Genomic DNA, 16,483 nt, shown 5'->3' with positions numbered 1-16,483 from the left:
TTTATCAAGTAACTAAGGAACTTCCTGATTGCCGTATTTATCAACTCTCAAACAAGTTTATGGGTGATGCCCATTACATTAGAAACAGATTACTATAACTAAGTATTGGGCAATGGAAAATATCATTACACATGGCTGCCACAACTATTCAGGCTGCTATGAATGTCTCAATTGCAAAGAAAAGAAAGGTGAAAAACAGACGAAACCTTACAACCTAACAAACCGAACCTGTATATACCAACCAAAAAAAGAAAAGCTGAACCACTTATAAGAAAAACATTCTTGGAAGCACTATCTAGAACAAGTAACAAGTGTGGTTCCTTACATCTAGACAAAGAACAAAGTTCTACAAGTTGTGAACAAGACTCTGTTTCTGTTTAATCACACCATTTGCGTGTGACTTGCCAAGAGACTCGGTATTCAAGCTAGGAGCTTCTGTGTAGTATGAAACTTTACTTGGTTAACAAGTTCTGTGTAGAAGGAATTATCAATTGTCCCTCAATCTCAAGGGACCTTTTTTTTTCATTTTTTTTGTGAATTTGACAGACTGAGTCATCTCCGGTCATCCCCTTGAAGATTTGGTGTGCACAATTTGCCATTTGATGTTCAATAGCCAGGCCAAACATGATTCTGTATACCTGGTGAAAGTTGGAAAGAACATAATATTGCCATGTAATCAAAATATTATTTAGGGAAGAAAACCCAAACAAACAAACAAATTTTCCATTCCACTGTCCACACCAGACTTCATGAAGTAAAATAACAAAAGTGATTTTGCATAAATCTCCTAGTAAAGCGCTTAATAAGGTTCAATGATAATTGAGACATGCATTCTATAAAACAGAAAACCTACAATTACTAGTATTTAATTGAATTACATCTGTACTGTGTTCAAGCATCCACTTATATCTTCCTGTCAATCTGTCAATGTCATATCTAAACAGAAAATTTTGTGATACATAAAACAATTACTCTTCTGATAAAGAAGATGATTTGTTTATGTGCTTCAAAATTTTCTCTGCCTTCAATATATCTTGTATTACATATTAGGCACATAAGAACTTTCTTCTTTCTTTCTTAAATGATATTTCATTAGTAGCTTTTTTAAATGAAAGATATGTCAAGCTGGAATTCTTAGTTACATAGATATAGATCTTATTGGTGAATGTAACCACTAACCACACTGTTCATACCTTGTATCCAACAACAAAAAGTTAAAAGGGAGCTTCAAGTGATTCATCCCACATATCAGGACTTCCATTGGAGGCATCTTCAGCATCTTCCTCCATTGAAAGCCTAATATATTCTCTGTGTGCAAACCGATCCCACTCGGTCATATTTGGGTTCTCTCGCTCCTGTTAAAAAACAGTTAAACTCAGAATTTGAAATGCCAGATGCTCTATCACTTCCCAAACCAAAAAAAAATAATAATAATAACAGAAATTTTTTTGATTGATAATACCTGACGAATCAGGAAAGGATCACGAGTTTCAAATGCCATGAATTTGTTGAGGTTAAAAAGAATGTTGAAAACACTGCCTGAAAGTTTGCTGCCCTTCAAGTCATGTAACGTAATAAAGCTGGCATTCTGCAAACAAGGAATATGGATTCACATATTGTTATTACACCAGCAAGATACACAAGATAGACAGTTGGCAGTACACCAGAGAGACAAACCAGGACATCTTTTAAAGAGAATTTAATGAGAAGGATTTGTATTGTTCTAATTAATTAGTGTTAAGAAAACAAAGATTACTTCATTTTTCTGCAAACAAAGAATGCATTTGTTAGAAGAAAACTTACAAATACTAACCAAATACTGTAATTAGAAACAAAAGCTTATCCTTTTTTATTTGTTGATTTGGGCTTGGGGAAGGAGAATTATGAGATATGACAAAGCTTCTGGATTCCTAACCTTTCCAAAGCCAAAACAGATTATTCAAACAACATCATGTACATAACTCATTCTGGAAAAAGAAATAAGGTCAACAACTATGCCAACAGAATGTTTAATCCTCAAGCATGAATCACAAGATTACAAAAACATTCAAAACAAAAAATTAAATTTTTTATACTCCGTAATTAATAATTTAAATCACAAAAGGAGGCATCATATCAGTGCTTCCAAGAGGCTATACATAGGGACTCCATAGTGTCAGGCTCTTCTTACAAAATAACAAAAAAAAGAAATAATAATAATAATAATAATAATAATAATAATAATAATAATAATAATAATAATAATAATAATAATAATAATTACTCTCAAGTCTCAAGCAAGCAAATGGAATATCACCTCTGGATTAATCATGTCAATCATTTGGCACAAAATATCCTCAAAAAGTACAGGCTCTTGGGCCATGCATTCCATTCGATGCAGCTGCTCCTCATAAAAAAATTGCATTTCATTCCTTGTCAGAATCCCATTTCCATCCAAATCTATACACTTGAACCTGTCCATGAAATTATGAAAATAAAAGAATTATCAAGTATCAACACCCGATCAAGATTTGTAAAAAAAAAAAAAATAATAATAATAATAATAAAATTCCACATATATGCATAGTGATTTCAATGCCCCTTTTCATGACCAAGACAATCTCCAAAATAGTTCTAACTTCATGATCATCATACCCATTAATCTCAAGGATACAATATACAGTGTAGTAGCAAAACAAGCCATCTGTCAAATGGCTCACTGTAGGGGATTCAAAGAGGATAGAAAGAAGGGTTTAACTTTTTACTGAAGCTACAACGCACTTCCATTAACATGAACACCTACCAGTACTCAAGACTAGGCTCAGATGGCTTATCCTCCTCTGCCAATATGAAGTAAACAAAATCTTCATAACCCATCTTTCCTTCAACCTTACTTGTGAATTTTCTTGGAACCTGATAAAGTATCCAAACATGATTTATTTTTAAGAGCTTGCCATCCTTATCAGAGCAGGCAAAACTAAAACTAAAAGCACTATAGTGGAAATACAAACCTGAGAAAATATTCTATCAACAATCCGATAAGTAAGTGCATGGTTACCATATCTAATAAGGTTCTCTTTATCAATGAGAAAATCGTGATCTGTATCCAGCTCCCAAAACTTGCAATATATGACATAGAAGTGTTCATAGGAGAAGTACCTGCATGAAAGGATGCAAGAATCAAGAAAATGAACACATAGCACCCAGACCCAGTTAAGTATGTAAATCCAAATTCCCAACTGGAAACCAAGTCAAAAGCATTTCCTGCAGAACTAGCAATTTCCTATATTTTTACAAGTCAAGGAGCTTTGGCTTCTCATCATTGTATACCAAAATCTCATACAACTCTTCTTTTTGCCAAATTAGACTACACTAGGAGGCAGCACAATTAACTTCCAGCCGTTCCAGGATAAACATAGTGTAGCAGACAATGGAAGTGAATTATTGAAATTTGCTACTTTGAGAACTTTACATGACAAGTTTCCTAATCCACCTCTTTGGGCATGAAAAGGGAATCACCCAAAAAGGGAAATAAGAAGAATTTGCAAACAAATTCGATGTATTGATTACAGAGTACAAGAATAGAAAGGGCCAAAGGGAGAAAACAAGGGACTTAAGGGCCCTTTAAAATGGTGTGATATTTACCTCAAGACCTTGTTGATATCTTCTTCTTCATCTGCATGTTGCAATGCAGAAATTAGGTCTGAACGTTTCAGCTCCCTGAGGTTAAGACGGCCGGTACCCGATCTGTTTATGTAGTAAAACATTCTGTATGTAACAGTTTCAGCTGGCAGCAGTAAAAATAGTCGTAAGGACACAGAAAAAAAAAAAAAAAAAAAAAAAAAAAAAAAAAAAAAAAAAAAAAAAAAAAGATAATTAGATCAAAGTCACAATTAAGGTTAGAAAAACACAAAAAAGAAGTCCCCGAAAGTATTGGAATCCCACTGCAACACTCTCTTAAGCCACCTTATGGAAAGGTACACAAACATATTTGGCTAGAAATTTAAAATAAAGGACTAAAGATGATATCACTAAGAAATTGTGATCATGATACTAGATGTTCATCATAGAACACATTGGACTCTCTATCTCTCTCTAGACAGGGAAATTTCAGTCTTTCTTCCTCCTTTGTCATCTACTCTTTTCATTTTCTTTTTTCCACTTGTTGTATTTTCATCTTAGCCAAGGCATATTTTTAAGCCCCAAGTAACAGACACAGATGTAGTAAAAAACATAATCATATTAGTATAAGGGAATCAAGTTATGGATTCCATGCATCTATTTCTTTAAAGCAAAAAAACTAATTAGACTGTAAGGTGTAAGATACTTTAGGAAATATCTTCATTTTTAAAAGAAAACTGCATCATTTATCAGAACCTTCAAGAAGGAAGAGGGGGGGGGGGGGGGGGGGGGCGGGGGGGGGGGGGGGGGGTGAGGAAATAAGGCAAATTGAGAGACACAAAACAAATGAGCAAGAAGTTACCATATCTTTCTTGAAATTCAGGTGTACCGTGTAAGAATTCCAACCCTGGATGAGTAGCCAAAAGTTCTCTAAGCACTGGTTTGAAGTCCGCCTACAGTCAATTTAACAATTAAACATCATAAAACAGAGAATTATAGTTTATCTGCCAAACATTTGAATTTGTTTGTGGAATCATATATTAACAGTCACAAGAAAAGATTAAAAAGATTTTTGTAAGAAGGGTAGACTTTAAACTAGAAAAAAGAACCTGTGTTAGATACTTGAGATCTGGCTGCTTCAAGATTGAGAATATTTGGGTTGCTATATCTTTAGTCAACATACCGCCATTGATCCAGTAATCAACAAAGGCATCCCTTAAAGCAAAGGGAAAGGGAAACATTTTCACTTAAAAACATTAAAGATAATGAACAATAAAATAATACTCCGTAACCCCCAAAAAAAAAATCCAGGGGAAAACAGAAACATGAGAGAAAGCAGAAGGAAAAACAAGCAAGGAGCAAGTAATTTAACACAATACTGAATGGAAAATCCAGTCTATAAATGTCATGACATGAAACCAGAAGGAAACCTCCTGCCTTTAAAAAGTTCTCAAGGTCATTATAATAGATGTAGAAACCATAAGCACAGAACAGTAGAACAAATGAATTCTTAAGTATATTAAGACACAGAAAGTTTACCTGGTCAAATTCCCGGTGCCATTAACGTCAATCTTCCTAAAAAGAGAAGTAGAGAAGAATGATGGCATCTTGCATATTTCCTTAGTTATTAGTTTGAATTCTGGCATCCAATGAAGGAAAAAAAAAAAAAAAAAAAAAAAAAAAAAAAAAAAACAAGTTACAAAATGGACTAAAAGTACTACCAACATGTGTTGCAGACAAATGAAAATGGAAAATCAAATGACAAAGCTGATAGTGAAACTTGTCTACATGTATCTCACATCAATTCACTTTGAGCAAACAAGTGTGCCATCCAAACTATAACCCGTTTAAACAATTCAAGTTTGAAGTTGATCTTTCTCTATGATATATTCATGAACACAAGTACCACAGCTAGTAATCCTTGCATACAGGACTCTCAAAATAGTTCAAAAGACGAAGAATTATATTCACTGAAATTTCAAAGTTGACTTGAAGACGCAAGTGGAAAGAAAAGAACCTTACCATGCATTGGTATTCCATCTATATGACCATAGAAAATCTGATTGGTTCGAAACAAACACCGTTCTTTCAATTCATTTGGAGGTGGACTGCCATTTTGAAAGTAGAACTGCCACCACAGTAAATATTTTTTTTATTAAAAAAGATAAAAGCAGTTCTAAAGAATTAATGAATCACAAGACACTTCTAAACCTGTGGTATCAGCTCTTTAACCGGTTCAATCACTAATTTCAGAGAGGAACCTAAATTAGAAGGCCCTGCCCTCTGCTTCAGGGTTCTAGGTGAACCCGAAGAACTTCGTGGTGAAAGTGGAGGTGCATTGCCAGCAGGAAAGATAGAAGGCAAAGAATTGCTTGTGGCAGCACTACTGCTTGAAGAAGTTCCTGAGACACCTAAGGGACAAGCACCCTTGGCATTACTGACCAAAGTTTTTACCTGCAAGAGAAGAAAGGTGGATTTAAATATACTATTACAAAAAAAAAAAAAAAAAAAAAAAAAAAAAAAAAAAAAAAAAATCCACAAATGTGATAACAAGCAAAGAAATTAAAAAATAAAATTAAAAAAAATTAAAGTGAAATATCTTTTGACTCCAAAAGAAAGGACAGATATGAAACATTCCAACATATTGCAACTTGCAAGGGGTTCCAGTTTTAAAATACTGACCAGAATCCATATCTAGAGTTCCATGTATATACTAATAGGAATATAATTCAAATACAACGATGGGAATCCAAATCCTAGCTTTTGGTGGAAAATAGGGAAGAAATATGTAAATGAAGGATCCTAGATCCAAATATCCAATGTAACATTCTGTCCATTTTTCTGGTATGTCTTTTTTATTACATAAAAGCAGACAAGAACCTAGCATCTAATCTATAATTGTTGAGAACAGGTCTTTTGCACTTTATTTCTCTTTTAAAAAAAATACTTTGGCATGTAATATTTTCAGATATATTATTTTACTCCATAACTGATCTAGCAAACTAAACTTCCAAATATCTAGCCTCTCAAAGTAGTTGATCTTTACCAAAATCAAATTGTGTTATCATAGTCATAGAAGCAACATCCAATTTTCTTAATCTAGCAATTGTTAATGCGATATATTGCCCATATAAGTTAATTTTCCATTCTCTTGGCAATATAAGATTTTATGCAAACTTCTTATTATTATTATAAGATTTTTTGCAGGCTCAAAAATCAGTCTTATAGACATGGATACTGTTTAACCGTGCTGGATTGTAACTTGTACAAATGAAGTCTCAATTCGTGTTATAAATAAAGCCACATAAAAGGATATGGATACATTAATCTTAACTCACAAAGATTTTATTTCTTGGCCATGACTTCAATTGTAAAGGAAACTGCTCATTTTCATACACCAATGCAATTTAATTTTATTGTCATGTAAGAATAAGCCTTGCATATAGAAGATATATATCCAAGTAGATAGTCAATGTTGTCAAAGATCTACATTTTGGAAGATACTTGTGTAAACACTAAACAGACAAATAGAACAAGATGAAGCAAAAAATAAACGGCAATGATCATATTGAATTGTCATATCATTGCTGAAACACCATTCCACTAGCAACATAAGGTTTATGCATAAAGACATAATCTGTCAAATGGTTATTCAGTCTAGTAACTTTTGTTTCTTCAATGGTGTACATGCATTGATAGCATTTGTGTCATACAGAGGTTGAGCTGGGCTGAACTTGAAATAACCTCTAAAAAGGAACCAGGGAGTCTGGACTCAAATATCAATGAACATGCACTTCAGAATAAACATTTGCATTGCACTCATTTTACAAAAAGAAAAAAGATGGTGTACCTTTCTTTCAACAACAAACTGTCCCTACTCCCTACCTCCTTACTGCTCGGGGTGTATGTTATCTTTTCCCTAATAATAAATAATAAAAGAGAAGACCACCAACTGTATACTTTTGCATTGTTCTGATAGTTGGCTTTCTAACATCCACCATAAACCACTCCTCATAGCTCTACTCTATATGATTTCATTTATCCCAAAATAGTACTCATATTTTTTAGTGCTGCATTCTTTGTGGTAAATACTGTTCAGCATAGAGAAGCAAAACTGTACTCCATATTAGCAACCACACAATGAGGTATCTGCTGGCCAAGATAAGAGAGCCATAACAGGGCGAATCTGTTTTTTTATTTCACTTTCCTGCCAATCATTTCTCAGCTCAGCCTTTCTCACGGGATAACAATTCACATTTTGAGACTGTTACCTCCACTTAATGGACCTCCTAGGCTCCTAGCATCTCTATTACTACCAACAGCAAGCACATTCTACTTAAATGAGTGCGCACAAGCTCAATTAATATAAAAACAATCATAAATAGATTCAATCCAAATACAATTCAATTCAATTCTTAATGCAGCATGGACGCAAAGAAAGTACCAAAACAATCGTATCAGGAGTCGAGAGCCATTCATCAAAGAGCTTCTCAACGACATACGCCTTCGTTTTGATGGCCAACGGAGAAAAGTCCGGAAGCTGCAATAGCTCCGTGTCTAGGCTGGCCACATCACCGTTGAAATCCACATCCATCGCGACCTCCACAAATCAGAATCAACTCAAACCAAATCCTCAGATCTTCGACCTCTCCCTCTATCATCCAAGCAACGCGAAACACCACCTCTCACGCCATAGCAACTTAAAATACAAACAACAACGCGCAGCTCCGGCCAAAGTCCTCGCACGGATCTTTCCGAATTGGATGAATCGGCAGAGGTAGATGCAATCCTATGAGGATTGAAATGAATGATTGAATTTTCAATGTTTTGAGATCGGAGGATGGGAGTTTGCAGAGAAAAGGGAGGCGAAACCCTTGAGAGGCGAGAGAGGAGCCATGTACAGATTTTTGTGTGAAGAAGAGCAAGGAAGTGCGCGGAGAACGAAAGTGCAATATGACATAGCTAACACCTGATATAGTTTGAGGCGAGACTCCACCAAGACATGAGACCGAGCAATGTGCTCAAACTAGAGCTAAAGGCATAATGGAACATAACTAAATAACGACATCAACAATAATAACCATAATATTGTAATAACATTTCTCTACTTTTTAAATATATTTTTTATTTTTCATAATAAGTTTTTTTTTAAGGTTTTTCATAATAAGTTACTTGAATGATTAAATATATATTACTTTTTACGTTTTAAATAACATGATTTTTACCTACAAAATATAATTTCTCATTATTATAAAGTCACTCCCAAAGTTAAAGAAATTGTGGTTGAGAGGCATAATTATAACTTTCTTAAATATAAAGTCATACATTTAAATCTCAGTGAGACATTAACTCTTTGTGCTTAAATTCTAATAAAGTCACTAGTACTAAAAAAAAAAAAAAAAAATTATATCGGTAACAATATATATGAAAGCCTATGGTGTCGATTGATATCATGTCTCATTGTACAAATTCAACGTCATTAAAAGTGTAAGACAATGCATTGGAGTAATATTGGCTTATTGGATATGAATTGAGAAATTTCTTATATATGTGTGTGTATTGAAGTAATATTGGATATAAATCGACATAGTATAACTTTCTTATATATGTGCGTGTGCATGTGCATACGTATAAACTGATACGAGTGCATGTGCCTACTGGGTGCCTATTCATGTCTTTCGCACGCCCTTTGCTTGCTGCCTTCTTGATTTTCTCTCTCATATTATGGACCCCACAAATATGCATCTCTTGCAAGGAGAGTAAAAGTGAAAAAATCAGCCTTTCACATCTGTTTGAACCCCAACATCAGTTATTTCTTTTACAAAAAATCATCAAATATCCACACTTGTGAATGCTCTAAGGATACCATGATAGTTATCTCGTTTGATATGTCATCCTCAAGGCATAACACCACTTGAAATTATTTATTAGTAATAGTGATTAATTAATGATGCTATATATGCCATAACATATATAAGATATCACATCATTTATTGCGCTAAAAAAACATGAGGAAGTATGGTGCTTAATTAATGGTAATGATACTCCATGACATGATGATTTGAGTGAAAGGAAAAGAGTAATTAGGGTGTTTAATTTGTAATATAATTAAGAAATGCTACAATAAGTATACTACTATGTATATCAGTATATGATCTCTTGCATTATAAAGATTGTTGAACTATTTTTTTTTAATTGTTGAACAATATATGCAATATTCTTATTTTCATACTTTTTTTTTTTGAGCCATTGCATACTTAAAATGTGGATAATTGAAGTCAATATCTACTTAAAAGGTGCCTATTTGTTGCGATGCTATTTAGGATTGTAAATTGCATTATTGGTGTTCTTGGTGAAAGAGTATGACAATAAGTCTGGGGTTTTCATATTTTGTTACAACAAGACTACATTTCTAAAATATAAGAATATTATAAAAAAAAAATTGAATTATAAATTATATGAAGGTGTGATTTACATCCTTTGCAATAGAATGTGAAATATCTAAATGATATCAAGAGTAAAAAAGCTTCGAGTTTGTCATTTGATACATAGATTGAACTCATAAAAAAGTTCAAGATATTATTCGATCATCCTCAAACCAATGCACTATTTTTGAGTTACTAGAAGTCGAGTCATTTAAACTTGACATCAAAATATAAATAAGTACATAATCAACCACAAATTGAGAAACCAGTGAACATGATTGATAATAATATTATTCATGATTTTAAACAACCAAGCATAATAGAGTGAGAGACAATGAATAAGTCTAACACTATTTTAAGTAGTTGTTCATACCACGCCATTGCAAGATATAACAATGCGGCGTAGATATCGATAAAAGGTTAAACAGACCCCTAAACTTTACACCATAAGTTAATTATACACTTAAACTTTATAAAAGTACAATTAAACGATTTTTTATTATGGAGGAGGCGACATTTTCTGGTCGCCTTCCCCGGAGAAGGCGACCAGTTGATCGCCTTCACTGGTGGAAAGCGGTCAGTTAGTCGCCTTCCGCCAGAGAAGGCGACTAATCGTAGATGGCAAGTCGTCGCCGGTGGTTGAATTTTGTTGTTGAAATTAAAATGACATATAATAATATGTCATTTATCAATTTATGAGTTTCAATGATTCAATTTAATATATTCGAAGTGTTAAATTGCACTTTTATAAAATTTAGATACCTAATTAACTTTTAGTGTTCAGTTTAGATGCCTATTTGAACTTTTTCCCTTTTTTTTTTTTGGTTCAAAAAATCAAATAATACCACTCGGAGCATTGATAGCCTCATATCGATACAAACAATCTGGATGATATCCAAATGTCCAACAAGCTCTCTGAACACTTCCCTCCAACTTCATCTCCTCCTGCTCTATCCACAAGAACAGCAGGTATTTTACTGTATTTTTCTCTTAGATGTAGCTCAAAAATGATTCGTTTCTCTGATCACTGAAAACCAAGAAACCCTGACCAAATGACTCTGTATTTGTCTACTGAGATCTTCACTCAAACCCCTCTCTTTTTCAAGAAACTCGAGCCCACTACAGAATATAAGCACAGCAGCCCTGTAATCAAATGCAATAATCATCTAAATAGGGAGCGGCAGCGTAGGAAGCCACAAACAGTTAAGGTTTCTACTGACAACAGGAACACCGAAATACAGTTTAATGATTTCAACGAAGCCAATTTTATGAAGGTGCTGAATAGTTCTTGTAGAGCAGGGAACTATGATGAAACTGTGTATATTCTTGAGTGTATGGTGAAGAGTGGGTACAAACCGGATATGTTTCTATGTACAAAGCTCATTAAGGGGCTTTTCAGTGTAAAAAAGGGGGAAAAAGCAGTGAAAGTGGTGCAGATTCTGGAGCAATTTGGTGAGGCAGATGTGTTTATATATAATTCTTTGATTGTTGGGTTATGTAGAATGAATAAGGTTGGGGCAGCTAAGGAGGTGCTGAATAGTATGAGAGCCCGGGGTTTTCGCCCGAACGTTGTTACCTATAATATAATCATAGGAACTCATTGTGATAGGGGAGAGCTAGGGTTAGCTTTCAAGGTTTTGGATGAGTTGAAGGAAGACAATAGCCTTCGACCAAATGTAGTGACATACACAACCTTGATGGAGGCTTCGATCCATAAAGGGGCCGTTAGTGAAGCAATGAGGCTTCTAGACGAGATGTTATGTCTCGGGCTCCAACCAAATATGTACACTTATAATGCAATCCTTAGAGGGTTGTGTAGAGAAGGCATGTTCGGTGAAGCCCACGAGTTGCTTAGGAGTTTGCCGCATGGAGGAAGCAAAGGGTGTTCAATTGGGTATAACATTTTGTTGAAGGCATTGTTGAGTAGGGGGAATTGGGACGATGGGGAGAAGCTAGTGGAGGAGATGTTATCCGCGGGTTGTGAGCCAAATATGGTTACCTATAACATCTTCATGACTTCCTTGTGTCGAGATGGAAAGCTAAACGAGGCAATAAGCCTGCTTAAGATTATGACGGAGAAGGGGGTGGCTCCCAATCAAATCATTTACGATCCACTTATCTGCGCTTTTTGCAAGGAGGGGAGGCTCGATTCGGCCATTGATCTCGTGGATGCCATGGTTTCAAACGGTTGCTCGCCCGATATAGTGAACTATAACCACATCATTTCCGCAATGTGCAAGAACGGAAACGATGATCTTGCGACGGGACTCATCGAGGAGCTCGGTGCAATAGGCTATCCCGTAGATGCAAGTACTTATAGTGCTATGATGTGTGCTCTATGGAGCAATGGAGAAAGCACCAAGGCCTTGAATATGGTTCCTCAAATGATAGACAAACGGGTTTATCCCGACGAGACTACATATGGTGCATTGGTGTCGCGTTTATGCAAAGGCGGGATGGTGGACGAGGCTCTACATTTGTTAGATGTTATGGAGAGGTACGGTTTTCCACCCACCGTCGTGGTTTACAATGCTGTGTTGCTTGGGCTGTGCAAATCTCATAGATTAGATGAGGCAATTGATGTCCTAGAAGAAATGACTGAAAGGGGCTGCCAGCCAAATGAAAAAACTTACATTATACTAATTAAAGGCATTGGTTTTCATGGATGGAGAGACGAGGCGATTAAGCTGGAAACCACTCTTTTCCAAATGAATGCTATTTCAAGGATAGGGAATCAAGCTTTTGTTTGGTAATTGGTCTTGCACTAACTATTGCCCCATATTTTTTTTTGGCAAAAATGTAATAATTTTTGAGGTGTAAACAAATGTAAGAATTCCCGTTATGTCAAAACACTGCTTATACCATGCATATTAGAAATTATGTTTAATGTATAGCTAAATCACTGATTACACTATGCAAATTAAGTTTAATGTACTCGATCGAGCATGTTGTATATAATCTTTTTAGTGTGATTTACATAGGGAGTGAGGGCCGTACGGGTAACTCAATTCCTTGGCAATAGAGTGTGGACAAGGAAATGCGACCCATTCATAGTGTCGAAGTTTCGGTTTAACCCAATGTGTTGTGGTGTGGCAATTTCATTTTTTCCCAGTGTGGTGGGTCTAAACACTGGTCCTTCCGTCTAATAAATTACTGAGTCATCTTGATTTACTTTAGTAATTTATCCATCTATTATCCTGTCAGACTGGAATATGAGGCTTAAGGACGAAGAAAATTTTGCCATTGTGGGCAAGGGCAAGGGATTTAGTAACTCTGAGTTTCTTGTGACTTGCGATTTACATTCTCTTTGGGCAGGGTTCGAGTAAGCTGAGAAACCTAGTATATCAATTAGTTTGTAACTCAATAATATTTGTGTCTCTCCTAAATCGGAGGTCACAGATTTGAATATCAGTGACTCTTTGTGCACAGAAAATATGTATAGACAGATACTATGTTATAATTGTTGACTAAAAGAAATTTGTATGCACGGTCTATGGCACGTGATTAACCGTCTTTGTCGTCTTTATCCTTGCGATGATGTCGATGGACTGCCATGGATTTATATCTCTTTGAAAACACGATGTTGGACTTCCATGGCTTTGTCTCCTTCCGCTTCCTTCACATGAATTGCAGGTGCTTTATTTCTTCTCTTAGATTTTGTTCAATGATATTTGTTTCTCTGTGAACTTTGAACGCCAACAAGCCCTAATCAAAATGTCAATTTCGTTTTCTAATAAGCTCTTCACTCGACCGCCTCTCTTTTCCACGAAACTTGAGCCCGCCACAGATTATAAGCGCAGCAGCTCTGTAGTCAAATGCAAAAAACATGAATTTAGAGAGCGAAACCTTAAGAATCTGCAAAGTGTTAAGGTTTCTACTGAAAATAGAAATGCCCTAATACAGTTACTTGATTCCAAAGAAATTGATATTAGGAGAAGGCTAAATAGGTCTTGTGGAGCAGGGAAGTATGAAGAAACTCTGTATCTTCTTCAGTATATGGTAAAGATTGGGTACAAACCAGATGTGGTTCTGTGTACCAAACTCATTAAGGGGCTTTTTAGTGTAAAAAAGGCAGAAAAAGCAGTGAAAGTGATGCAGCTTCTGGAGCAATTTGGAGAGCCAAATGTGCTTGCATATACTGCTTTAATCGGTGGATTCTGTAAAACGAACAGGGTTGAGGCAGCTAACGGGGTGTTGAATAGGATGAGAAGCCGAGGTTTTTTCCCTGATGTTGTTACCTATAATATAATGATAGGGAGTATTTGTGATAGGGGGAAGCTAGGATTAGCTTTGAAGGTTTTGGATCAGATGAAGGAAGACAACAATTGTAAACCGGATGTTGTGACATACACGGTCTTGATAGAGGCTACGATCGTTAAAGATGGGATTAGCGAAGCAATGAAGCTTGTAGATGAGATGTTATCAAGAGGACTTGAACCGAATATATACACTTATAACGCAATCCTTAAAGGATTGTGTAGAGAGGGCATGGTGGATCGAGCCTATGAGTTCGTTAGGAGTTTGCCAGCCATGGGGTGCAAACCGGATGTATTTTCTTATAATATTTTGTTGAGGGCGTTGTTGGACAGGAGGAATTGGGATGACGGGGAGAAGCTATTAAAAGAGATGTCATCCATGGGTTGCGAGCCACATACATTTACCTATAACATCTTCGTGAGTTCCTTGTGCCGAGATGGGAAACTCAACAAGGCAATCAGCATGTTGAAGATTATGACCGAGAAGGGGTTAACTCCCAATAAATTTACCTACGATCCGTTGATTTCTGCATTTTGCAAGGAGGGGCGACTAGATTTGGCCATTGATCTTTTGGACGACATGATCTCAAATGGCTGCTCGCCAGATATTGTGAATTTCAACAACATTCTTTCTACAATGTGTAAGAACGGAAATGCTGATCTCGCTATTGAAGTCTTTGAGAAACTCTGTGAAACGTGTGCTCTGGATGTAAGCGCTTATAATTCAATGATAAGTGCTTTATGGAACAATGGAGAAAGAACAAAGGCTTTGGATATGGTTTCTCAAATGATAGACCGAGGGATTGATCCCAATATGATTACATATAATGCACTGATATCTTGTTTATGCAGAGGTGCAATGGTGGATGAGGCTCTGGAGCTGTTAAAAGATATGGAAAGTTGTGGTTTTCCACCTTCAGTAATTGCTTACAATGGTGTTTTTCTTGGGTTGTGCAAAACTCATAGATTTGATGAGGCAATTGATGTGTTTGAAGAAATGATTGGAAAGGGGTGTCTGCCAACTGTAACTGCTTATATGCGATTTATTCAAGGCATTGGTTCTCAAGGATGGAGAGTTGAGGCAATTGAGCTGGCAACAACCCTTTTCCAAATGAATGTTATTTCAAAGAAATCACTCCTTAGTTTGAAAATGGCCTTTCCCATTCTTGATACTTAGGCAGCTAAAAAAAACCATTTCGAAGTGTCTGGTTCAACTCTTTTCCAAGTTTGATTCTAATCAAGAAGACTAATAGACTGCTCTCGCTGAAAGTCAAATTTAAAATCTTGTAGTTACTAAGTTAACATCTTGATCAACTTGGTTGGAGTATTGTTCTCTTGCTGTTTTATCAAGTATTGCTCTCTTGCTATAAGATATTAGTCCTGTTTGGTAAAATACTTAGCTTATCAGTCAATTTTAATTTATTTGATCACTATTAACTGTTTGACTTGGTTAAAAAATTAAGGGGGCGTTTGGTTCAGGTTATATTACATAACCATGGGAATATGACATTCCTGAGCTTAGATTCCTATGTTTGGTTCATACTATCTGAGGGAATATAACATTCCCAGGGAATGGAACATTCCCTCCACATAGGATTTTGAAGGGAATGTGATTCCCTTCCTTTTCTTAGGTAATGTGAGATAACCTTGGATATTTATAAATTTTGCTATTTTCATTCTAATTATTTAAAAATATATATTTTATGTTAGCTTTTATATATATATATATATATATATATATATATATATATATATATATATAAAGATAAAGATAACCCTAAACCAAACATAATTATATTATATACCTCAGTCTTAACCAAACACAGGAATTTAACATTCCCAGTAATCTAACATTCCCAGCAATCTAACATTCCCTAAGGTAATCTAACATTCCCTAAGGTAATCTAACATTCCGTGAACCAAACGGCCCCTAAGTGTTTGATAAATGTTAAAATTCAAAAAGCTGTTCAAGTAATTTTTTTTTTAAAATTATATCAAACAATTATCTACAATCAACTAATTTATCAAATATTTTTTTTACAATCAGTTAATATTATCAACTAGTTATATCATCTAACCCAATCAGGATCTTAATATTCCACGAATTCACAAACCAACATTTACTTCTTCTTCTTCTTTTTTGAACAGAAACATTAACATTAACAAAATGAGCTGGTTAATGACGATAAATATAGTCATTAG

The 16,483-nt window shown here is 35.3% G+C and overlaps 3 protein-coding genes across 3 annotated transcripts; 2 read left to right on the top strand and 1 right to left on the bottom strand.

Annotated features, from left to right (window-relative positions):
- LOC109186652 (serine/threonine protein phosphatase 2A regulatory subunit B''beta-like) lies at positions 1–8,621 on the bottom strand. Its single transcript, XM_019336733.1, has 13 exons — positions 8,045–8,621; positions 5,812–6,054; positions 5,623–5,728; positions 5,140–5,239; positions 4,710–4,815; positions 4,463–4,553; positions 3,625–3,766; positions 2,991–3,138; positions 2,783–2,892; positions 2,297–2,453; positions 1,463–1,588; positions 1,194–1,355; positions 1–638 (listed from the first exon to the last, which is right to left on the bottom strand). The coding sequence occupies exons 1-12, from the start codon at positions 8,192–8,194 to the stop codon at positions 1,215–1,217; spliced, it is 1,620 nt and encodes a 539-aa protein (XP_019192278.1). The 5' UTR covers positions 8,195–8,621; the 3' UTR covers positions 1–638; positions 1,194–1,214.
- Positions 8,622–10,890: 2,269 nt separating this feature from the next.
- Positions 10,891–12,934, top strand: LOC109186941 (pentatricopeptide repeat-containing protein At3g04760, chloroplastic-like). The gene has a single exon (XM_019337137.1). It carries the CDS (start codon positions 11,078–11,080, stop codon positions 12,776–12,778), a length of 1,701 nt encoding a protein of 566 aa, XP_019192682.1. The 5' UTR covers positions 10,891–11,077; the 3' UTR covers positions 12,779–12,934.
- Positions 12,935–13,523: 589 nt separating this feature from the next.
- LOC109186150 (pentatricopeptide repeat-containing protein At3g04760, chloroplastic-like) lies at positions 13,524–15,597 on the top strand. The gene has a single exon (XM_019336072.1). The coding sequence runs from the start codon at positions 13,740–13,742 to the stop codon at positions 15,456–15,458; it is 1,719 nt and encodes a 572-aa protein (XP_019191617.1). The 5' UTR covers positions 13,524–13,739; the 3' UTR covers positions 15,459–15,597.
- The last annotated feature ends 886 nt before the right edge of the window (positions 15,598–16,483 follow it).

This window comes from Ipomoea nil, unplaced genomic scaffold (assembly GCF_001879475.1).
Source record: "Ipomoea nil cultivar Tokyo-kokei standard unplaced genomic scaffold, Asagao_1.1 scaffold1407, whole genome shotgun sequence".
In the NCBI taxonomy this organism is placed as follows: Eukaryota; Viridiplantae; Streptophyta; class Magnoliopsida; order Solanales; family Convolvulaceae; genus Ipomoea; species Ipomoea nil.
The sequence above is the reverse complement of the archived record's forward strand: the minus strand, read 5'-3'. Positions and strand labels throughout refer to the sequence as shown.

Coding starts and splice junctions, on each gene's coding strand:
- LOC109186941 (XM_019337137.1), top strand. CDS start 11,078: ATGACTCTGTATTTGTCTACTGAGATCTTCACTCAAACCCCTCTCTTT.
- LOC109186652 (XM_019336733.1), bottom strand. CDS start 8,194: ATGGATGTGGATTTCAACGGTGATGTGGCCAGCCTAGACACGGAGCTA. Junction 4,816..5,139: donor GGCACCGGGAATTTGACCAG/GTAAACTTTCTG, acceptor CTTTGCTTTAAG/GGATGCCTTTGTTGATTACT. Junction 2,893..2,990: donor TTGATAGAATATTTTCTCAG/GTTTGTATTTCC, acceptor ATACTTTATCAG/GTTCCAAGAAAATTCACAAG.
- LOC109186150 (XM_019336072.1), top strand. CDS start 13,740: ATGTCAATTTCGTTTTCTAATAAGCTCTTCACTCGACCGCCTCTCTTT.